Source organism: Vicugna pacos, chromosome 6 (assembly GCF_048564905.1).
Source record: "Vicugna pacos chromosome 6, VicPac4, whole genome shotgun sequence".
NCBI lineage: Eukaryota > Metazoa > Chordata > Mammalia > Artiodactyla > Camelidae > Vicugna > Vicugna pacos.
Window position 1 is genome coordinate 8,157,139 of NC_132992.1, and position 23,570 is coordinate 8,180,708.

The following is a 23,570-nucleotide window of genomic DNA, read 5'->3' on the forward strand; positions in this document are numbered from 1 at the left end:
CATTGAATCCAGGCCGGCAAGGGCTTAGTTCTGTCAGTAAAGACATTTCTGAGCTCTTGGAACAGAATTTAGTCCCAGCCCTGAATGGGCACTAGCATGGGGTGTAAGGTAAGCTGGGCAGACCTGCTGGGGAGGAGGGGCTGGGTCAAGGAGCATATGGGCAGAAGACAAGGGCAGAAATAAAACGAAAGCCTGCAGGTGTTACGGTAAGGTTTGCTCTTCAAAGTGAATCCAAAGGCTGAAGTGTTTAGAGAAAAATGACCATTGGTTGAGGTTTCCTTTTGAGAAATGGTCCTGTTTATCATTCACCTTCCGTTCTTTACATCATCATTAGATGCAGTGGCTGCTCAGAGGCTGGTGAGACGATCATTTATTTCAAGATAAAAAACACCCACACAGACTTTTTTAACCATATCCTTTTAGACTTTTTGGCTCTATAGTTTCAACCACAATTTTTTTCCCCACTTTTGCTGAGAAATAATCGACAAACATCACTGTATAATTTATGGCATTCAGCATGGTGGTTTGATTTGTATATATTGGGAAATGATTGCCACAGCTCTTTCAGCTAACATCCATCTTCTCACAAACACAGTTGACCCTTGGACAACATGGGTTTGAACTGCGCGGGTCCACTTACTTACACTCACACGGATTTTTTTCAATAAATATATTGGAAAATATTTTGTAAGTAAATATACATTTCTTCCTAACGTTATCTTTTCATTTTTGATGCCTAATGTTAGTAATACGTATAGCATCTCCAGTGTCATGTAAGACAACCTTGATGTAAGTACTCACAGACAGGTAATTCATCTTGACCACAAAGGATATAAACTTGTGATGTTGATAAATATAGTATAGTGCTATAAATCTATTTTCTCTCTCATGTTTTTCAAATTCTTTTCTCTAATTTTGCTTTACTGTAAGAATACAGTATATAATACATAAAGCATACAAAATACGTGTTACTCGACTGTTTTATCAGTAAGGCTTCCGGACAACAGTAGACTGTTAGTAGTTAAGTTTAGGGGAAGTCAAATCTTACACGTGGATTTTTGACTGCACGGGGGTCTGCAGCCCCTAACCCCCTCATATCATTCAAGGGTCAACTGCAAATACAATAAAAAGAAAAGAAAGAAGAAAAGAAGAAAGGAAAACATTGTTTTTTTCCTTGTGATGAAAACTTTTAGGATTTACTCTCTTAGCAACTTTCCTATATACCATACAGCAGTGTCAGCTATAGTCATCATTCAACTATAACCTTTAAAAAAATTTTTTATTGAAGTATAATTGCTTTACAATATTTCAGGTATACAGCAGAGTGACTCAGTTATACATATACATATATGTATTATTTTGCAGATTCTTCTCCATTATAGGTTATTGCAAGATATTGAATATACTTCCCTGTGCTGTACAGTAGGCCCTTGTGGTTTATTTTCTATATAGTAGTGTGTATCTGTTAATCCCAAATTCCAAATTTATCCCCCTCTACTATAACTTTTACAATAATACTGTACAATTGAGTATTGAAGTTAGTGAATTGACTTTTGATTCCAATTAAGACCCTTTGCCTCTTGATCAGTCTAAGAACAGAGTCCATCTGTCAAATATTTATTCATTGAATACATTTAAGATGATATCTTCTGCAAAGCTTCCTCTTCTGCCCATTAAAGGAGACTGTGGGATAGTTTCTTTGCATTAACAAATATGCTATGCGAAATTAACAATAAAAAGTCTTTTCAAAGATATCCAGAATGTATAATTGGTACTTTTTTTTTTCCTGAAGAGTTAAAGCAATTTCTGGAGCTTTTTATGCATTAGATTAAAGACATGTCTATAAACGTTCCTTTTAGGCCAAATTGTTTTTCAGAGGATTCTAATATTTTTATTTTAGTTGTAAAATATCACTAGTCCTGGATCAATTTTGTCCACTTCTCACATTGATACATTCATGCTCAACATTTTTACTGTAATGTTTTATAACACTTGGTCCCAGCGTTCAAGCTAGCCATTTAAAATGAAAGTTAGACTCGACTCTTATTATATCCTGTGGCATCAGAGTTTCATTTCCGTTACACAGGGGTGATAAGAAAACATTTTTTATTTAGCAAAATCTTGCACACCTTTGATGAAACGCACAAGCAGTAGGATGTGCTAAACCCCAATTTGCATCAAGATGATTTGGTTATTTGAGGGGTTTTTTTGTATTTTTCTTTTTCTTTGTTTTTTTTTTTTTTTTTTTTTTTGCTTTTTTGGTTTGATCTTAATCATGCCTCAGCTCATAGAAAACCCTGGGCTTGGGACCCTGTCTCAGATAGGGTCTAACATGGTGTCTGGCTCAGAGGAGGGCCCCTCATGCTTGCTTGGAAATCACCAGTGCTGAACATGTCCACTTGGATTGGATCTAAGGCTAGCACGTCACCGTATACCAAAGCAGACATCTACACTTGCCAGATACGGCACATGAGGTCAGCTTTAATTGGAGATCATTTGCACGTACAATGCTACTGGGAGGCCAGTCATTACTGCATGGGGAAGTAGTTGAGCAGATCCACGTTTCCATGATTTACTGCTACCAGATGCACGAGTGTGGGGGCTGGACAGCTCACGTTGGTGAATGAAGCTGCCTGTTCTTGTCTAAAGAACAAACTTCCTTCTTCATCTGCTTCTCCGGAGACTGTTATTCCTGCCTCCCCCCCATTTTAATTTTATCATTTCCTCCACCTCTTCCTCGCCCTGATTTTAATCTACGCGTGCCCTCTCTCTACCACTCAATAAAATTAAGTTGCCAATTATCTTCTTTCTTAACTTTGCATACTGAACTTTCTGCCCACGTTTATCCCAAGATATTTCTTCTTCCTCACCCCCATACTGCTGAACATTCCAATAGAAAGTTCCCAAAATAAATAAAATTGCAACAGAGTTCATGCCTTTCCATCTAGGATTCTCTGCTCTTCTCCACCTCGGAAATGGAATGAGTCCACAGTCCCCCAGATCCCGAAATTTTAGTTGTGTCAGAAAATACAATAACGCGGGCAGGCATATGAGCATTCACAATAAATCGTAGAGTTATGAATAAATCTTGGTTGTCAGAAGCAAATGTGTAGCCCTTCCAATGCGTCTGCCATTAGAATTCAGCAAGGCAGCTGTCAGCTGTTTTCTTGTAATTAAACAGCCAATGAGCAGCTAATTAAGACATATGTGTATACAGACGTGGAAGTGGGTATGTTAATGAACTGTAGGAATCAATTCATTAAGTGAAAATTGTCAAAAGACCAAACATCGGATCAGCATTTCAGCCTGTGCCTCACTAAGAAGGAGCCCAGAGCAGGAGGGGAGCCCCCTGAGAGCCAGATACCCTAGTAAACCGGGGTCGAGCTCCTCCCAGCCACATCCACATGGCTCTGTCCAGCCACCACCCACTTTGGGGCGAAACTGTTAGTAACCCCAGTAGGAAATGCCATGTATATTTCACAGCTTTTTTTTTTTTATTAAGAAGATCTAGCAAAGGAAAGTGTTTCTCTACATGCATAAACCTGGTACTCAGTATCCTATAAAATGCCATCTCCCTCACCTTGTCTCTGAACCACTGTATGGAACTTTGACTGCACAACTGAAAAATGGGACTTTTTACTTGTTTGGTTGTTTGTTTTTGTTCTGCCCTGCCTGTTTGTCTGGATGCTTTTTGGATAGTGCATTAAGTTGTCTCTGACCTTTGGGATAAGATGCACCCCAGGGTTCAGGAATTCAAATCCTGGCTTCTCTTCTTATCTACTATGTTACTTTGAACAGATGGTTTAACCTCGCTGAACTTTAGTTTTCTCATGTATACACAGATATAAAAATACCTGCTTTGCAAGGTTGTTGTGAGTTGCAAATAAATCATGTTTGCAAAGTGTCCTACACGGTGCCTGGTGTAGCTCAGCATATGACTGTCACCACTGTTTTTTATCATGGTCTCATTTTTCCACTAGTCATTCACTCCACAAGTATTTGTTGACTGCTGTACTGGGTTAGCTACTGGAAAGAAACAAAGCAAAGTGAGGGAGACAGGTCAGTACTACAGCAGGTTAAGGACTCTGCGGGGGTTACCTACAGGACTCTACGGGTGCATGTGGGAGGGGCAAGGTCAGAGAAGGTGAATCCTGAAGATGGAGCGCTTCCAGGACAGGCTGAGGGGGTGGTGTCCTTTAAGAACCTATGAACGTGGTAGTTTAGATTTGGCCAGAGTGTGACTTTGGGAGGAGGATCGAATGTAACTAATGCAGCTGCCTGGACAGGTGGTCATAGCCTGGTCATCAGCAGGGAGCCACTGAGGGCTAATAAGCAGGGAAGTGACTTGATCAGTTTATGTTTTAGAAAGAGGTCTTCAGTGACTGTAAAGATGTGTCGGAGGGAGAGAGAATGGGAGCAGGGAGCAGCTGGGAGGCTGTGTAATAACCCATTCAGGAGATGGGAGATAAGGGAATCTGAGAAAATTGCAGTAAAGATGGAGAAAAGTAGATGGATTTGAGAAACATGTAGGTGGCCAGAAACAGTCTAATTTGGTGACTACATGGATGTGGGTGAGGAGGAGACAGGGACGCCCATGTCTTTAAAGGGTGAACAAGGTGCCCTTGACTGAGCAAGAAAACACGGGAGGAGAGGAGCCTGGGAAGTGGTCAGTGGGTCAGAGTACATTCTGTTTGGAATGAAAATCAAGCCATTTGTCTGACGTTTCTGGAGAGTGTGTGTGTATTGGCGGTGGGGGTGATAAGGCTGTGGAAGGCCAAGCCACAGCTTTGGGTAGGTGCCTGTCCAAAATGGAGAGCAGCCGTTCCGACAGCCTGGTGAAAAGCTGGGGATGCAGCAAAGACAGCTCCGTCCAGGCACGTGCTAGTCAGTTTCTAACCACCGACTCTCTGGAAAACAGTGTCAATATGTATGTGCGTCACTTTAGTATATGTTCCACGGATACCATTTCACACAATTTACAAATAGTAAAATCTACAGTACTCTTTAATCAGCTTCATATAGGCGATTGATCCTTCCGGAATGCACTCAATGATTTTTCTGGAATCCGTACCTGTGGTTGCAGTGGACCAAAGACTGTAGCGCCAACACCATTTATCATTTACATTAATGAATAAGAGGAAAGTGAAACGAGGAAAAACTTGTTTTGGAACTTCACTCAGTCGTCAGTGATGATGTGAGCAACTTCTTTGTTGAATCAGATAGTGTTTTTTAAAACTACAAGAGTATGTCCTCCCTTTTTTGGGAGCAGTTCACATTGTGATGGCTACAGACATGGCATACTTTTAAGTTTAACCCACATTGTTAATGTTTTCCTCATCACTGTTTAAATCTAGACAGTAAGCAGAGCAATAAATCAAGCCCTGATTTGCATCAGTTGCCCATTTCCGTGGTGTAAATCCTCCCACCACATGGTGAACTTCAAGGCTCCCAGCGTGACATCTCACTGCACGCAGGGGAAGGATGCACACTGTCATGCAATAAATGATGTAAATAACCTCAAGGACAGGGATAATAATAGCAAAATAGTAATGAAATAATAAGTTAAGGTTTTATCAGAGTTACGTTTAACAATTGGTTCACAAAATTCCCAAAATGTTAACATTTATCTCTTGCAACCCCAGTATGAGCTTTCTGCCACACATCATGTCCTCAGTCCTGGCCATGGGGCGCTCCAGTCTAGTGGGATCGATGCAAAATTTCATAGTATACAGCCAGGGTGGTCTTTTTTTTTTTTTCAATTAGGCAATCGAATTTTCCAGAAAACAGGCAGAAATCAGAAATAAAACCCAGTGAAAGGCACTTTGAGAGGCTGGGTGAAATAAGGGAGGAAACAGTGAAGAGTTAGTTGTCTTTGAAGTGGTGGAAATGGAGGCAGAAGGTTGATGTGTGTGAGGACGTCGAGACTGTTCGACACCAGTTTTGTTAGTCCCAGCACTTCAGGAGAGATGTTTACGTGAGAGGGCACTGCACTTAAAATTAGGACACTGAGGTTTGAGTCCTAGCACTGACACTGAGTGGTGGGACAGCCTTGAACAAGACACTTACCATTCTGAGTCTCAGTTTGGTTATCTGCAAAAAATCAGAAAACTAGAGTAGATCTCTGGCTCTTAAGTAGGGGAAGGCAGCAGAGTCTTCAGGGAGCTTTGTTAAAATGTTTACCATACAAAAGGTATGGTACATTTCTTACTTACTTACATACATTTCTTCTTTTTTGACATACAAAAATGGAGATTTCACAGGGTTCAAACTAGTATGTATGTCTGGGACTATGCCCCTGAAAGTTCTGGTTCAATAGATCTCAGGTGTATTTTATAAAAGCTCCATGGATGATTCTGGTACACCGTCTGTTTGAGAACTAAATCTGATCATCTCTCAAATTCCTTTCATCTCGCAGGGCGTGTTTGTATTACTCTAATCCCCTTTGCAGTAACTGCACGTTAGTGTGGTGCCACTAGGTGGTGGTAGCGTGCCACAGTCACACCGAGTACTGCTTCCTACCCTGAAATTCATCATGGTGGCCCTCCGCCCAAGCCCACCATGCTTATAATGGCACATCTCCATATATTTTGACATCCATACAAAGTGAACGTTTAAGAAAGCCAAAGAAGTAATTCATTAGCTCAGCTTTTAAAAGTTAAAACTTCAAAACTGTGTACTTAATATCTCTCCCAGCTGACTCACAGCTTCAGCACTCTCTCTCTTCTTTATACACATCCGCTCAATTCCGCCCCAAAACTCCAAGCACTGGCTTATGCTGTCACTAAGTTCTGTGTGGCCTCGAACTCCCCAACCCCTAGAACTAGTGTCCCATTTCTCAAGGGGACCCTCTCCAGGATCGCGCCCAGTCAATCAAGATTCTGCTTCTACATTTAAGAGCATGTCTACCTGTAGGAAGGAAGGTACCTACCATACTCTCTACCTCTCTTCCTCCTATAATCTTTCTCCTCTTAGGTGTTCATTAGCTTTAAATGCTTTATCATTTTACCTTCCCAAATCTTCTGAGAAATCCCAAGGAATACTGAAATGAAGAGTTTTTTTAAAAGGGGGAAAGGGGAAGTAAGGAAGACCAAGCCCTCATTCTGTCTGAAATGCAAAGGTTAGTGTGTATCTGAGTCATCCAGGCTTACCTCTCTCTCCCTTCAACGGCTCTCATCTTATAACCCCGCCTGACCCCCCTGTTTGGTATTTGATAGCTAGACTTGTGAGCATGACTCTGTTGACTTAGTCCCAAAGAAAAGTCTCTTCTCTGGTTCTCAGCTGTACCACTCCCCGAGCTTTCCACAGGCACTTGCTCCACTGATTCGGTGAGAAATGGTGTTGCAAACAGTAAGGTGTATCTGCTTGCTCTCTTGCCCCAGATCCTTCAAAGCTGAGGCATCCAAAGACATGTAGTCCTTTTCCAGACATTGGTCCCGGGCTCCGTGCCGCTGCTGCAAGAGCATGCGGGAAGCCTCAGGGGTTTGCCTTGCAGTTGTTGGCATCATTACTCAGACATCTTTAATGATATGACTCTGCATCCTTGAAGTCGGTTTGTGGTTATTGTTTTGTTTGTTTTCTAAAGGAATTTAGAAGTAAATAAGGTAAATAGAAGGGAACTTAATCCTCCCGGTCAGATATGCGGGGGAAATCATGACATGGTGAGACTGGCTGTCTCGTGTGAATAACCCACATGAGGAGGTGGTATTAAAGAGGAATCTGTAAGTTGCCTGGGCAGTGGTGGCGTGGCCAGCTAACGGGGCTAACCCGAAGGGAAACACTAATTTCAGAGCAGACTCGTCTTGCTCCTTTATTCTGCATACCTGTGTCTTTACTCTGCCCTGCTTAATGGTTGCCCTTCTAAGAGAACAAAAGGGATAAAAGTGTGAGTCCTGGAATTAAACCGCATGGTTTGGATCCCGGCTTTATCCCATCCTGGGGGCTTGGGGAGGGGAGGTTCTGGGGAAGTCTCTGTGCCTCTCTAAGCCCCTGGTTCTTTGACCTGGGAACCAGGGAAACGAGAGCGCCTGCCTCGTGTTGCCCTTGTCGGAATTAAATGATGGGAATCCACAGAAGGCACAGGAAGCCTAGTGAATAATAAGCACCATTTCAACGGTTCCTGGGATTTGTTTTAATCAAGTAGGTGAGACACAGAGACACAAAAGTGACTCATGTGGGAAGACGTTTGTTATACTCACAGGTCCCTCAAAACAGGAGACACAGCTTGCCACGCAGGGGACCAAAGAGGGAAGCACCAGGGTCAGTCAGGAGGTGGAGGGAGTGAGGGGGGCGTACAGGCAGGAGCCTTTCTTGTGATTTTCTATAACGGGCGGGGCAGGCAAAGCAGGGTTAGGATTGGCTAGTTAAAATCCCTAATTGTGTGGTACCTGGTGGTCCCAGAATGATTAGGGCAGGGCAAGAGTGGCCCCGAGGGTGAGAGCCCGATAGAGGAGGTGGCTGGGTGTACGGGCTCTGGACTGGTCGGTCTGCACGTGAAAGGTGTGCTCCAGGCAAGTCGTTTGCTGTCTCTAGAAATTAGGTAGCCCTGGAAAGTGCAGTCTCTCCTCGGTCAGCAAGATGTCAAAGCATTAAAAATGCAGAATAAAAGATGCAGTTAATACAGACACTCAAGAGATTTCTCCTCCCCCACCCCGCCGCCATCATCATCATCTTCATCATCATTATCACCACCATCACGCCCTCCCAGAGGTCCCTTGTAGCAGGGCAAACTGGTGGTTGTGTACGGCTTCTGGGCTAACATGCTGGAACTTTATTAGTGGTGGTTTGCTGTTAACTTGAGTTGAATATATGGAAAGTAAAGGCTAGCACTTTTTTTTCCTGTGTTAGTTACCCAAGCATTCTTCAAGAGCTGTGTCTAGTTCCGAGTTTCAGACTTTTTGTTGTGGAAGTGAAGAAATTGGAGAGGATCCTCAGAAGAAATACTGAAAGTGCAAAGGAACCTAGAAAGAAAGGTGACCAGTGCTCTGATTTCAATCTACAGACGAGGTACCAGGAGGTAACCTGGCAGCCCACAAGTACCGTTTCCATCTGAAGAAAAAAAGAGAGAGTGGGCAGACATTCTTCTTATTCAGCGATTATAGAACAAAATGGAACAGTCTCCTTGTGAAGCAAGCAAAATTCAGCCTCAGCTAAAGGAAAGGCGAATAGTTCCAATCCTGGTCGCCTGCAGTGGTAGCAGTGATAGCAAACACGGAGGGTCTGGATGGTGGTCGAGCCTCAAGAAAGAAACCCCTTTCAGCCTGGACAGAGATTACACGTCTCAGACTCGACTGAACACCTAGACAGGTGACCTCTTGCTATCTCTTTCTAAGGATTATTGGCCTCCGTTACCATTTATATTTTCTTGAATTCTCTCCATTAAGCCCCAAAGAAAGCTTTACTTCATCTCGCTTTCTTGTCACAGAGGGAAAAAACACACACAAAACCAAAAAAAAGAAAAAAAAAAAAAAGGAAACCTACAGCTTTTTAGATATTTTGAGAAAAGAGAGATTGCTTCACAAAAGAGGCAAGACTTGTTATCAGGAAGATCTGAAGTACCACGGAGAGACAGTCTGAGACCCTGGACCCCCAGCCTGGCCCATGTGGGTTAGTGAGCAGTCTGGCAGAGAGCAGGGAGCAAGTGAGAGGTCAGTGCCCACCCCGCCCATCCCAGACTGGTTTCCCAAGGAAAGAGCTGGAAACTGAGGTACTGTCCTGCCCATCGGCGGAATCCACAAGGTCCTCGGACATCACAAAAGAAAGCAGATGTATAGACTAGATTGTTCTTTCTGCGTAGCTCACGTACCTGTCCACCTGCACGTTGTCGGAAAATCAGAAAGCAGATAAATATAAAGAAAATTGAGATCACTCATGGCCCCACCAAATTCTTTTTCTTTGGAGGCATAAACTTCCAAAGTTTCTTCTATGCTAAATATATAGATTTTTCCCTCCAAAAGTGGATTATATTGTGTTTAGTTCCTTAGCTGTTTTTTTTTTAATTCAGCGGCATATTTTTTATCACCATTTTACGGCAGTAATTGTATTTCTGACATACCATTTTTAATGGTTCCTGAGAATATGAATATCCACTGTGACTTCCAGTCCACTAGTGTTGGACATTTAGCATCTCTCTAAATTTTTTTCACCTTACAAATAGTGCTGTGATACACATCCATGTAGGTAAATCTTCGTACCTTTATCAACATTTCTTTCAAATATATTCCTTAAAGGATACTTACTAGTTCAATGAATAGGCATGTTTTTAAAGATTTTGTTAGATTTTGCCAAGTTGGTCTCCAGAGTAATCTTCTGGTGAGAGAGTAATTTTACCTCACCCCTCTCCACTTGTGTCCCCTTGGTTAGGGTCATCCATCTTCACCATTAAAGATTTGAAAATGATAGTGTTCTTTTGTACCCTTCATGGCTCTGCTTCATAGAAATGACTCTGATTACCTTTTTTTTTTTTAAGGGTACATCTCTAGTTTGCAAAATCACTGAGAGATAAATCAACAATCAAAAGATAACCAGAAACACTGGCCCCCACCTATGTTTGGAAATTAAGAAATGTGCTTCTAAATAACATACGGCTTTTAAAACTCTACTGAAAATTAGAGCAAGCTTTCAATTGAATAATTATGAAAATATGACATAGCAAAACTTGTGGTTGCCACTAAAAGGAAACTTGCAGCTTTAAGAAAATTAATCAGCTAGTCAGAATCCAGCTCGAGAAGTTAACAAAAATGAATGAATCCATGAGAGTGAATGAATGAATGAGTGAAATCCTTGAGGTCAGTACTCTTTGTTCTCCATCCACCTTATTTCCAAAACAGTGCTTAACAAATGAGTGGAACTTGATGAGCAGCAGATTGGATTTGTTAAACCTTAAAGGCCATGATTCTGAACACAAGGTATTTCCAAACTAGCAAGAGCGGGGTATTCCCAGTCTGACTGATCTGCCAGGGTGATCCATCCAAATATCACCTAACTTCTTGGGGCAGTAGATTTTCACGTGGGGAATGCAAGACACGGAAAAGGTGGAGGATTTACGTGGTCTGGTTGAGATTACTGTAGTGTATCAGGATTGCAGCCTCCTGGGTTACGGTGAGGCTGCATTTTCTTATCTCTGGACATCCAAGAGAAGTGTTTTGTGTTTATTCTAAAAATGTTTTGGTGATAAAGGTTAAAGGTAAGTGTCTTTGTACCATGCCATCAAGCACATAGCTTTGGATCCTCAGAAGCCAAGAAGAGGACCCGATCCTGTGCCTTGTACGTGGGCGCCCATCTGTTGGAGTTAAAGAAGGTTTTGCATGTGTAAGGGATGGAGGGCTAGGCTCTGGGGATCAATTTTACTCAAGGAAAAAGAAGTGACTTTAATTTTATTAACAGTCTCCTGGATGATTCTGTTGCAAGTTTAATTCTCCATTAAATATTAATGCCACTCGGCGCTTGGTACCCTGCCTTTAGTATCTTCCGCTCAAACTGACACTAACCTGTTTTATATTTTATAACTGAATCACAGGGCTTTTTCAGGAGAAGTCAGCAAAGCAATGCCACCTACTCCTGTCCTCGTCAGAAGAACTGTTTGATTGATCGAACCAGTAGAAACCGCTGCCAACACTGTCGATTACAGAAATGTCTTGCCGTGGGGATGTCTCGAGATGGTGAGCACCCGCAGCCTGCGTTGTACAGTGGCCTGGGGTGGTGAAGGGGCCTTCTGAAGCCTGGACCCAGATCTACCAGAATGTGTCCCCTCTGCCCCTCACCCCACTCCCCACCCACCTCCCCTCCCTCCTCTGGTGGCTGTGTGAGTCTCACAGCAGTTCCTTCCTCCTCCGTAAACCATCAGAGCCAGCTCACTGGCTAAGGTTAGGGGGTCGGGGGAGCTTGGGGGAGAAGTGTCTATGTGATGAGAACACCTTCAGATTTGTTGATGTTTAAGACATAACAGGTGGATGAATTGCTTGAAGGTAAGCGTCACATGAGGGTCTTCATTAAATTTACTTCCTAGAAGCCTTTTTCCTGCATAGAAAACCCAACCAGAGCTAAGGGCTGCATGCCTTACACGAGCAAGCTTATTGGCAGGGGGATGAATTAGCTTTTATGCTAACTAGGTCCAAAGTCAAATATTTGTATGTCTAGTATGTGTGAAAATAGTGTACAGCATGGCTCAGTGACAAGTGTTCTTTTCATTGAAAGACACTATTTTAAGAAACAGAGGCCATCGACCCTTCAGTTGCAAACATTTCGGGATCTTCCTGGAAAACTGTCTTAAGCTCACTGAATAATCAATGCCAGTTTTCAAGACAATTATTCTTACATAAGGAAACTGGGCAGATAGTACAGTGGGTACATTTTAAGGACTTTTCTTGAATATACCGGCTGCCTGGCTCTCTGAAGAGATCCATTTGAAGGAACCATCTCTTCCAGTGGAGTTTCAGCTTGGGAAAAAATAACTTCAGAATGCTGGGCAGGCATTCTGAAAGTCTGCTTTCCCCATAATCAGATATTCTTGGGGGGGTGTGGACCCACCCAGGCACGAGTTGTGCGCAGGGTGACCTCTTAGGATGCGTAAGAATGAAAAATGAACTTTTGCCATCGGAAAGATGCAAGTCACAAAACTTACACTGTGTCCTCAGAAATTCCTGGGAAACAAAGCCCTGCAGATTTCATCTTCCAGTGGCACTAAACTGACACGATTAGGTGTATCTCTTATGAATCTGTAAGTTAAAAATCACAGGTTGTGTGTGCATTTTAAGACCTGACCCATTCATTTCATTTAGAGAATAGTATGATTACTGCTGTTTATACTAAGAAAAGACTTAAAACACAATTCAGAGTCATAGCAGAACAAGTTTCACCTCTGGGTCTTAATCTGCTTGGGAGTTCTAGAGTATTCTTTCCAAAAAAAAATAAAGTGCCTTCAGTATGCCTTGTGGCGGTTTTGCATCTAAGTGACGGCATGTATTGTTGCGGGCTCGGAGTGAATTTGAGGCCCTATACAGTTAAAGGCCTGAAATTCACAGCCCCCATTAGCCTGACTGCTGTCTAACTAACCCACCAAGTTTGTCACCTGAGTCGTGGAAACTGGAAACTGACCAGAATCCAGCTCAATTGTTTTTTCTGTGTGAAAGGAAAGCACGTTCTCCTTGGCAGGAAAAGAATCCAGCAGCTGGCCCAGGTGGTGGACTCTGGTTTCCAGCTCCACCTGCATCCACCCTGTCTCTTGCCCCCGAAGCTCATAAAATTGTGGTGTAGGTCACACCTACAACCACCCAGTCATGTGTAAAGTTAACCAGAATCAAGGAGGAGATCTTAGTCCCTCCAGCAGAGGTTTGATCTGCATATACAGAGTCAGGCTGAGAAATTAATGGCTCAGCGTGCAAGTTCGGACCAGGAAATCATAGAGTTTTTGTCCTTGGTTATCTGAGTGCTTCAGAACTCATGTGGGATTCAGAATGAACTGGAAAGTCACTCTAGTGGTTGTCCCACTTTAAAAGGGGAGCTCCATCGCAAGGAGAAGGGCTGCAAACACAGAATTCCCCCGCAGGCATCTTCTACAACATCTGCCCTTTCCAGAATTCTGATAATCTTTTCACTTGAGGCTAAATGAGAGTAGCAGAAAGGGTCATTTCAAGATGGGCCCATCGCTTCTCGGCCTTTTGGTTAAGATCCAGTGTAAAGATGGACCCAAGGGTTTCACCAGGGACCGAGCGCATGGCCCAGGAGTAGGAGAGGGGGTAGACTCAGAGATGTAATTCCAGAAACTGCAAATGCCTCATTCAGTCTGTTGAGCTTTCTCAACAAAGCCCCAGGTCTGGTTGTCTCATCAGGAAGACACTCATGTAAGTGTATTGATTAATGAAATGAATGAAAGTTGAGGTTTGACTGCTTGTGCCTCGATGTACCCCCATGAGTCTGTGAATCCCTGGGCACTGGTCTGCACCCTGGGAGGAGAAAGAAGGGTCTCTGCCAGCTGCCTGAGTGGAGAGGGACCCAGCCCATTAAGTTGCATTGCAGTGGCTCCCACTGAGCCTAGGGTTCTGTGACAGCAGGAAAACCTGGGTGGTCATGGCTCCGGGTCTCTTCTAGCAGCCCTGGGTCTATTTCTGAAACGTATCTCATCTGGGATGTGTCTTTGCTGTTGGAGATGTGGAGCCAGCCCGTGTGGGGTGGGACGGTTTTCACTTCTGGATCCTGTCCTTGTCGTGTGGTTCTGTGGTTTCTGGCTGAGATTATCTGAGATTTCAAAGGAACTCCTAAAGCACACCGGGGAGGGTAATGGAGAAAAACATATTGTATACAGTGTCGTTTGGCCTTTTATTTCCAGCTGTAAAATTCGGCCGCATGTCGAAAAAGCAGAGAGACAGCTTGTATGCAGAAGTTCAGAAGCACCGGATGCAGCAGCAGCAGCGCGACCACCAGCAGCAGCCCGGGGAGGCCGAGCCGCTGACTCCCACCTACAACCTCTCGGCCAACGGGCTGACGGAGCTTCACGATGACCTGAGCAACTACATCGACGGGCACACCCCTGAGGGCAGCAAGGCAGACTCTGCCGTCAGCAGCTTCTACCTGGACATACAGCCCTCCCCGGACCAGTCGGGTCTTGATATCAATGGAATCAAGCCAGAACCAATATGTGACTATGCACCAGCATCCGGCTTCTTTCCCTACTGTTCCTTCACCAACGGAGAGACCTCCCCAACTGTGTCCATGGCAGAACTAGGTAATGGCTTCCATGGGTTTATTGGGGCGCCCTGCTCTTGCCCTATGAAGTCAGCAGGATAAGTCTGACTTTCCTCTGATGAGTTACGTTATTAAAATAATACATCTAGTTGGGTGATTCACCTTTACCATTTTAGACCCCTTCACAATTCCAAGCTGCCTCCTTGCTTCTGACTCTCCACTGCTTCGCATTGTAATACCAGACTCTCACTGACCTCTCAGCATCAGAGCTGGGACAACATGAACTTAGCGCTTTAAATTCCTTTATTTCTTTAGATTCTTTAAGTTTCCCCGAAAACTGCAGGCTCAGGGAATGGCCCCATTAACTAACTCCATTACTTTGGTTATAGTCCGGGTATTGCTTTAATACCCAAGGTCATTATGACAACCCACAAACTCAACCAGGTCCACAGACATGTTTTTTTGGACCAGTGTCAAGTTTTACAATTTTTGAATCGGTTGCTAAAATTTTACGCCTGGAGAATTCCACCTAAAAGTTCAGATTTTCAGCTTCTTGTGAGAGAGGGGAAAAAAGATCTAGTTACACTGGAGCAGCATTTGTGACTGGTAACAACCAGCTGATACCAGTTAGGTCCTAATGCCTTTAAATGGGCGCATCCCACTCTCCCCATTTATATCACTGCCCAGTCCCTGTACACATCCACGTTTTGCCATCCCGATGTCTTCCAGAAATGCTACAGAGAAATTGGCTTCTTTATTTGCCGAAATGTTTTGGTGATGGAAATTAGTGACAAAACTGCTATATTTCATAGAACACTCACCGTGCCAAAAAAGAAAAAAAAAAGAAAAGAATGAAAAAACCTGTCATTTCCTTATTCCTGTGGCATTGATGCTTCTTGGGAGAGGTGACCTAGAAATGTTAGCACAGACAATGGAAAACTTTTCATTGCAAGGAAGTTGTGTTAACATCCTCTGTTATATTTAATCGATTTTTAAGTGCAGCACTATTATTAGCAAAACTTTGATAAGGACCTTTGCTGTTTGAGAATTTGATCTGCTCCTCCCCATGCTTCCTCACCCGAGGTTAGAATCCTTTGGGATATTTCAATTAGCTGCTGTGGAGATGACTAAGTAAAGACGAGGAGAGAATGAAGACTTCAGATGGAAGAGAACCAGCAGGTTCTGACTTGAGCACAGACATCCTCAGTTCACAGAAATGACGGTTGTGTTCTTTAGATGGTTTCTCCACCTCTGTACCCCATAAAACATTTTTTAAGTGAAATTTATATTTCCAGTAAAAATCTTTCTCCAAATAGAACAAATTGAATGTTCTTTACGGTTTTTACACAAGCACCTCTTTATGGGTCTAAATTTAAATCCTCAAGAGCAGGGACATTTTAAGCTTGGTGTTTAACCACTGAACAGCATTAAAGGTGTATCACAGCTCTTTTGATTAACAGAGAAACCTCTGAACTAGAAGCCAAGCTGAGCAGAGGTAGGTTTGATTTTCTTTTTTTTTTTTTCTTGAACTAGAACAAAAACCTTCCGTTTTGGTTGTGAAATCTTGGTTGGCTGAGCCTTAAGCAGAGCTGTAATAAAAGTAAAATTTTCTGAAATGAATAAGGATTTGATTGAAAGCTGACACGATCCCATGGAAAATGACCTGGCTCACGTTAGGGTTGCTTCTGCTTTATCATCCATACTAGGGAATCCATCCTGTCTGCTTGTCACATGTTCATCCCGGAAATAAACCCACACATCTTGGCCTGAGTGTGGCCCTTGAACATGGCACTTAGGCTAAATGTGCCCTAGTGTCTGAGGGCAGCCAGAAATGGCTCAGCCGACTCCCCCGGCTCCCCCTTTCCCCTTAAAATCCATTTCCTCACAGCTGTCGCCAAGCCTGGAACCCTCATCTGTTCTCCACGTTCTCCTCAATTAAGGATTTTTCACATATATTGTGGCATTTTCCAGGATGAATAAAATTGACTGTCACTAGGATTGTCCCAAACCCAAAACTAAAGAAGAATTTATCTGAAAAAAGGAGGTTATAACCGGGATCTTGTTTCCCACCTCATCTACACGTGCAGAACAGTTTGAGGAGCTCAGAGCAGCGTAAAAGTAGCCAAAGGCTTTGCTGCTGCTGCTCCAAAGCTCTCGGAGGTTCGCAGACATTTCCTTTGGGGCTTAAGTCCCGCTCTCTGTTGAGCTAACTTGACTTCATTTTGGGATAAAGTTTGTCATCAGATTTTAAACAAATGAAACCAGTTGTGCAATTGGTAAATGAATTGTAAACTAACATGTTCTAAGCGCACTTCTATCTTTCATCAGGGTATCTACAATCCATTGCTTTTAGTGGAAATTCATCTGCATTCCTGGCGATGCGATTTTGCCCTTGATGTGTACTTAGCACCTGAATTATGCATTCCAGATAAGCTATGTGGTTTCATTAAAAAAAAAAGTGAAGTACTTATTCCTATAATCAATAACTAAAGCCTGTGGGTTATGGTCCTAGCTTTGCTGTAGGTCGTACAACTGGCATAAACCACGTTACTTCTGTAAGCTGCAGCCTCCCTACCTCGGGAATATAAAGATTAAGAGCACAGACTCCGGACTCCAATTTTGTGTGTTTGAATCACTGGCCACTTGCCAGCTGTGACACTTTGAAAAGTCACTTAACCTCATTTGGTTTCTTCATCTGTAAAGTAGACAATACTAGTACCTTCCCCCTAGGATGGTTATGAATATTAAGGAAAATACATATATACATATATATAAACAGAATGTATATATGTATGTGTATATATATATCTATCTGGACCATAATAACTACTACCTAAATGTTAACTCTTATCATCATTATGATGTTATTATCTGTAAACTGAGGAGAGTTTGGACCAGATGATGTCTAAAGTTCCATCCCGCTGTGAAAATCTATGACTAAATCAGAAGTCAGGCTTTTCCACCTGAAGTAGCCAGACCTTGGCTGTACTGATGAAGCAGTCATGGTTTAGGAGGCAAACTGCCTTGCTGGTCACAAAGTGAGTTACCCACTGATCTCAGGCCAGAAGAAATCAGGTCTCCTAACTCCTAGTTCCAAGGTATTTCACCATCCCAGACTGTTTATCTGAGGGACCACACTAGCTTCTTAGCTTTTCCTCGGCTGACCATACTCTCCTTTGCTGAAATGGAGGTTTAAAAATAGCCAAGGGTCTGAAATCTTACACTTGGTCAAATCAAGTGTGACTTGGGCTCAAAGGCAGCTGGTGAGAATGCAGCCACTGCCCTCTGCTGGTTCGTCTTTGTACATTACATCATTTGTTGTCCTGAAAGCTGGACTCAAATGGGTAGGGATGAGCAGGAACAATTTTAAGGATGGAGTGAAACAAGATGCTGACCGTGTAATCTGGGAAAAAGCCTGATCTGAAAGAGAATACTGTGAGTCTCTTCCTATGAATCCTCTCCTAGGATTCTCCCAGATTCCCTGTGCACGCTTCATCGCATCTTTTTTTTTCATATCTGCAAAAATTGGTTTACTATTTACACATTTATTTTCTTCTTTCTGATTCCCTGTGATCTTTGTCTTTACTCCCCTGTTCTCTTCACAAGCATCATTGATTCCAAGATGCATAATTGCCTGGCTTCTCCCTCTTTCTCTGTTTCTCTCTGTCTGTTTCCTTTAAATTCTTTTCTTTTGTTTATGTTTTATTTTGAATTGTATTTACTTATGTCGTTTTCATGTCTGTGTGTTGCCAGTTAAGGATGTTAAGGTTTATTGTGTCTCCCTGTCTCTAAGGAGATTCTAGTTTCCAGCCTCATTTAGGTGAACCTGCTCTGTTTTCACACAAACAAATCTGATTCTGTTTGGCGAAAGCACTAGCAGACTTCCACATAAATAGACACTCTTACTGGTGTTGCTAAGTTTGCATTCAGCACCATTGTTTTAAATGCTTTTCCTATTGCATGTTCAGGATCCTGGAAGGGGGATCACATTTGGATATGGTTTTGTATTCTCTGAATCTTGTTAATTCATCTTCAAAATACATCTTTAATTGGCTTTCCCTTCTATAACAATTACTAGAAACCTATTTCAAGCTCTTAGTCCCTCACAGCTAGAATTCAGCAGCCCTCTAATGTGTCCTCCAGCCTCCAGCCTCACCAACCTCCAGCCCACCAGTCACAGAACTGCTCGTTCCCTTTCTCCAGATGCAATGTTCAGTATGTCATCTCCCCCTCGAGAATCCTGATGACTCCTTTTGTTAATCAAGTCCAGCTCTCAATCCCAGCATTCAAGATCCTTCAAGATTTGGGCACTTACCTACTCATATTTCTGTTTTGACATCATTACTTTATCACTTCTGCCTGTGTCCTACAAATGCCATGTTTGTTCTTTCATCTACCATCCCTCAAATGTGGAACTGGCTCTCTGCCACACAACACTGGCCTCTGCCTGCCAAATCCTCCCCATTCTTCAGGGTCCAATCGAAACTTTCCTCTTCTGCCAGGAAGCGTCCCTTAATTCCCTCATCTCTCCTTTCCCTAAAGCACCGATTGCTTTTTATTTTTTTAATTTCTCTTCTGGTATAATTCAGCTTCATGCTGTACTGTCTAATGTCTTGAATTGTCCTTTCAGCATGTCCCTACATGTTCACTGGGTTATATGTTCCTATGGAAACTTATTTGGCATCTGTTTCTTTTAATATCTTCAAACTCCCTACACGCCAGTATAATAAAAACAAATGTTTATATAGCACATGCTGTGTAAACCTCTCTATTCTGAGTGCTCAATTCATTTCATTGTCACAGAAGCCCAATGAAATAGGTACTATTTTCCTCATTTTACAGGTGAGGAAACTAAAAAGCACAGAGAGGTTAGGTGATTTACACAAGATCACACAGCTACTAAGTAGCAGAATTGAGATTCAAACCCGGGTCAGTCTGGCTCCATAGTCCATCTCTTAACCGCAACACTATGTATAATTATGTAGCAGGCTTTCAGTAATGCTTGTTCTGCCATTTGCAGGAAAAACAAAAGATACACATACTTGTCATAAAAGAATACCACTTCTTAGTTTTTCAAGAATAACCATCCTCCAATCAATGAATATGGCAAAAGTGTCTATAAAATGCCAAGAAGAGGTTGTGTCAGTCCTTTCTCACACCCATCTAGATCAATATTTGTTCATTCTCAGATAATGGTGTAGAGGCACAGGAGGTCAAAGTCAGGAGGGTCTTGGAAGTCACCAAGACTTATTGCTCAATGCTGACTTGACCTGTCCTTCATCCTCATGTTTCAAAATGCAAAATAGTTCCAAATTGCTTCCTTGAATATGTAAAGATAATTAAAACTGCTTCCAGCGTGTTGCTTTATACTTGTTACCTTTCAAATCAAAATTAGGTCGGGAGAACCTGACTGTCCAAAGAAGAACTTGGCTTTTCACGTTTGCCGTCTCCTGTTTTCTCCCTAGAACACCTTGCACAGAATATATCGAAATCACACCTGGAAACGTGCCAGTACTTGAGAGAAGAGCTCCAGCAGATAACGTGGCAGACCTTTCTGCAGGAGGAGATTGAGAACTATCAAAACAAGGTAGACTCCGAAGAATTTTACCTAAGAGTGGGACGATGTTGGGAAGGGTGTTCGTGTGGGAGATTTGATCGAGACTACCGGCAGACCAAAGAATGGATGCCTTTTGTCAGATATCAGATTTCTGTTTAAAAATCTTTCTTCGAGAGCTGATCACGTTCTTGGGGCCTTGTCATCTCACTGAGACGCCAGTGTGCGAAATTTCAGCAATAGTACACAGGCCTATTGTTCCTATATCTTTGCACGTGTGTTCTATCATTTGTCAGCAGGGGTCTAGATTAAGCAGCTTCCAAAAGCCTAAATGAATTGGGATTTGTCCCAGTATCACAGTGGAAGATTTCACTGTCCGGAAGCTGATTTAAAATAATCTTGACCTCATGTTTCCAGAGGTTAAAAAGAAGGAGTTTAGAGAGTACATATTTAAAAAAAAAAACGATTTGGAAGCTGTGATCCTAACTGCAGTCTGAACCTAGCAATATGAGGCTGACAAATAGTTCTGTTACTTGCTTTTTTCTCTAAAACACTCTGATCAGCACATCACCAAAGTGGGAGGGCAGGGCTGGAGAAGGGGGGATTTTAATTATCCATCTGCCTTTAGGAAAAGAAAACGCTGTGATTTTTCTCCCCACTGATAACTAGAAATTCAGGCTTAGGAAGGACCAGAGAGATTATCAACGTTAATCCTCCCCTTCATTTTACGTGTGAGGAAACTAACACCCCTTGGCATATGGCTAGAAAATGAAAGCATCAGGACTAGACCATGGCTCCTGGCTCCTGACTCCCTGTTCCTTCCACCCATCATATTGTGCACAGTCTTAAACTAAGATTGGGGGAACAGCGGGACGGATCCAGGTTATCCTGTAACTCAGTCGGAGAGGGGGTATGTAAAAGGAATCAAACAGGACAGGCTGGGGAATAGCAGCGCGTCGCTGTACCTTTGAGACAGCAGGTAGCACCAGCAGGCAAAGTCACAAAGGAAAACAAGAAAGCGGTAAGAAGCAACAAGGCGTGTGAAATGGGATTCAGGGTCGGAGATGCTGGGATGTGAATCCCAGCTCCAGTACCTACTAGCTGTGAAACGTCTGTGAGCATCTGTGTCCACTGATAGAAGATGCAAAAATGTTCTTGTGGAGATGAAATAAGACAAGGCTGCCCTAAAGCACCTAGCTCATGGCAGGTGCACAGTCAATGTAACTGACTCCCCTTTTCTTCCCTTCTCCCAGTAAAGTGGTGTGAAATTCCCCAAGGCAAAATAATTGCTTAAGAGAAGATTCTACTTTGCTGCTCTCCGTGGCCGAGGGTTAAAGCAGTGGCAGGCGCTGCTTTCCTGATCACGTTTTCACCTTCTGCTGCATATATGCTCATAACATCTTCCCCCTTGTCCCTTTGCCGCCAAAATGGTAAGCAAAGAATTCGAAGAGATGAGGAAGGTCTTGGAAGCAATCATTATAACCTAAATAACTGGCCAACTGTTTGTTTTCAAATCCTCTAGCTTTGGGGGATCCGTTTCCAAAGAAGGAATTTACCAAATAGAAACAGTTAAAACAACCGTGTCGAGGATATGGGTAATGGTGGCTGTTAATGTGTTTCGCTCTTCAACAGCAGCGGGAGGTGATGTGGCAATTGTGTGCCATCAAAATTACAGAAGCGATACAGTACGTGGTGGAGTTTGCCAAACGCATTGATGGATTTATGGAACTGTGTCAGAACGATCAAATTGTGCTTCTCAAAGCAGGTATGTGCTTTGCAAAGTGAATTTGGAGATCTCTTCCTAACCTGCTTTCATCAGCTTGTTAAAGAAATGCTTGGTAAGGAAGGTGTCGGAAACAGTTTTTCTCCGATGATAATAGCTCAGGTTTCTCTTAGCGGAAATGGAGAGTTTTTTGTTTTTTGTTTTTAAAGGTTTTGAGCTGTTTGCAGGAAATGTTCCCTCCATTTTGCTTCTCCTCTGGGTGAAAAGATTCATTTGAAAGACACCTGCATTCCCCAGTTTTAACCATCACCTGTATTTTGTCTCTACACTCCAGATTGTCAGGAGGTTCCTAGAAGTTGTTAGGAAGAAGGTTGTTAGGGGAATTCAGAGAGACATCCCTGGGTTTTTTCGTCCGTTTGTTTTAGTAAACAGGAGTCCATGTTTTCCTAGCAGCTCTGAGACTCTGTGTTATGACAGGACAGACAAGTGCCAAAGAAGTAATTCATAAATCAATCTCGCTTTAGTAACACAGACCTTAGCTTCAGATAAGTCTGCTCAAGAACTCTGCCTTTTTAAATAGAGAGCTAAGGTGACTGAGAGCCCCTTAGCAGAACCCACCTTGCTGACTCAGAAAAGGGGTCCCCACATTCAAAATAAACTCACCAAGACAACAACCGACCTCGCTTCTGTCTCTGTGCAGGCTCTCTGGAGGTGGTGTTTATCAGAATGTGCCGTGCCTTTGACTCTCAGAACAACACCGTGTACTTTGACGGGAAATATGCCAGCCCCGATGTCTTCAAGTCTTTAGGTGAGGAAATCTCTGGGTGCTTTGTCTTTAAATCAGGGCTAGGGGAAAAGACAGGAGTTGGGTGAAAGCTCTTATTGAACAAAGTGAAAATCGATTTTATGGACACAAAAGTTAAAGGATTTTATACCTGCGTTACCTTATAGTTGATCGCCGTAGAAAGTTCACACAGCTCAAATACCTTTTGTCTGTGTTACATTCAAGAATCTAGAGTTTCACTGTATCTAATTAGCAATTGAAGAAATTGTGATATATCCTTCTAGCTCCCTTCCCGATTTTAAGAACCAGGTTTGCAGGGAATATATTGTTTAGATAAACTAGAGGATGTGAGTTGATAGATAAAATCAAGCAAAGAGCTGAAAGTCTGCCCTTCCATACTCCTCAAATAACAACCGTTAATGAGCCATCAGGAAAGGAGAGTATAGCTAAGTGAAATTATGACATATACTTTAAAATTGAATTAGTTTAGATGTCTGTAATTTAAATAAAGTGGGCTCTAGTCATTACGAAGAGTGGGATGGTATCCAAGCTACGTTATTAAGTGATTTTAAAAACAATTAAATGATGGAAGGTACGTATACTTAAGAATAGCCCATTGCCTTTTAACTATATATACATAATGTGAACGTCTGAAGGAATAGTCACCAAACTTAACCAGTTTTGGGGGGGAATGAGTTTTTATTTTATGGGACTTTCACGTTCTGTGTTTTCAGTTCTGTAATAGTTATATTGGTTTTCCACCATAATTTGTCATTTGTTATCTCTTTTAAGGGTGTTGTACATAAAATAAACCAAAGAACAACAAAAAA

The 23,570-nt window shown here is 42.5% G+C and overlaps 1 protein-coding gene across 1 annotated transcript in view; it reads left to right on the plus strand.

Annotated features, from left to right (window-relative positions):
- Positions 1–23,570, plus strand: part of RORA (RAR related orphan receptor A) — a 96,325-nt gene that overhangs the window by 59,535 nt on the left and 13,220 nt on the right. The window contains exons 3-7 of the mRNA XM_072962307.1: positions 11,516–11,657; positions 14,324–14,719; positions 20,145–20,266; positions 21,866–21,998; positions 22,657–22,764. Of these exons, the coding sequence (XP_072818408.1) occupies positions 11,516–11,657; positions 14,324–14,719; positions 20,145–20,266; positions 21,866–21,998; positions 22,657–22,764 (901 nt within the window). The remainder of the gene's footprint in view (positions 1–11,515; positions 11,658–14,323; positions 14,720–20,144; positions 20,267–21,865; positions 21,999–22,656; positions 22,765–23,570) is intronic.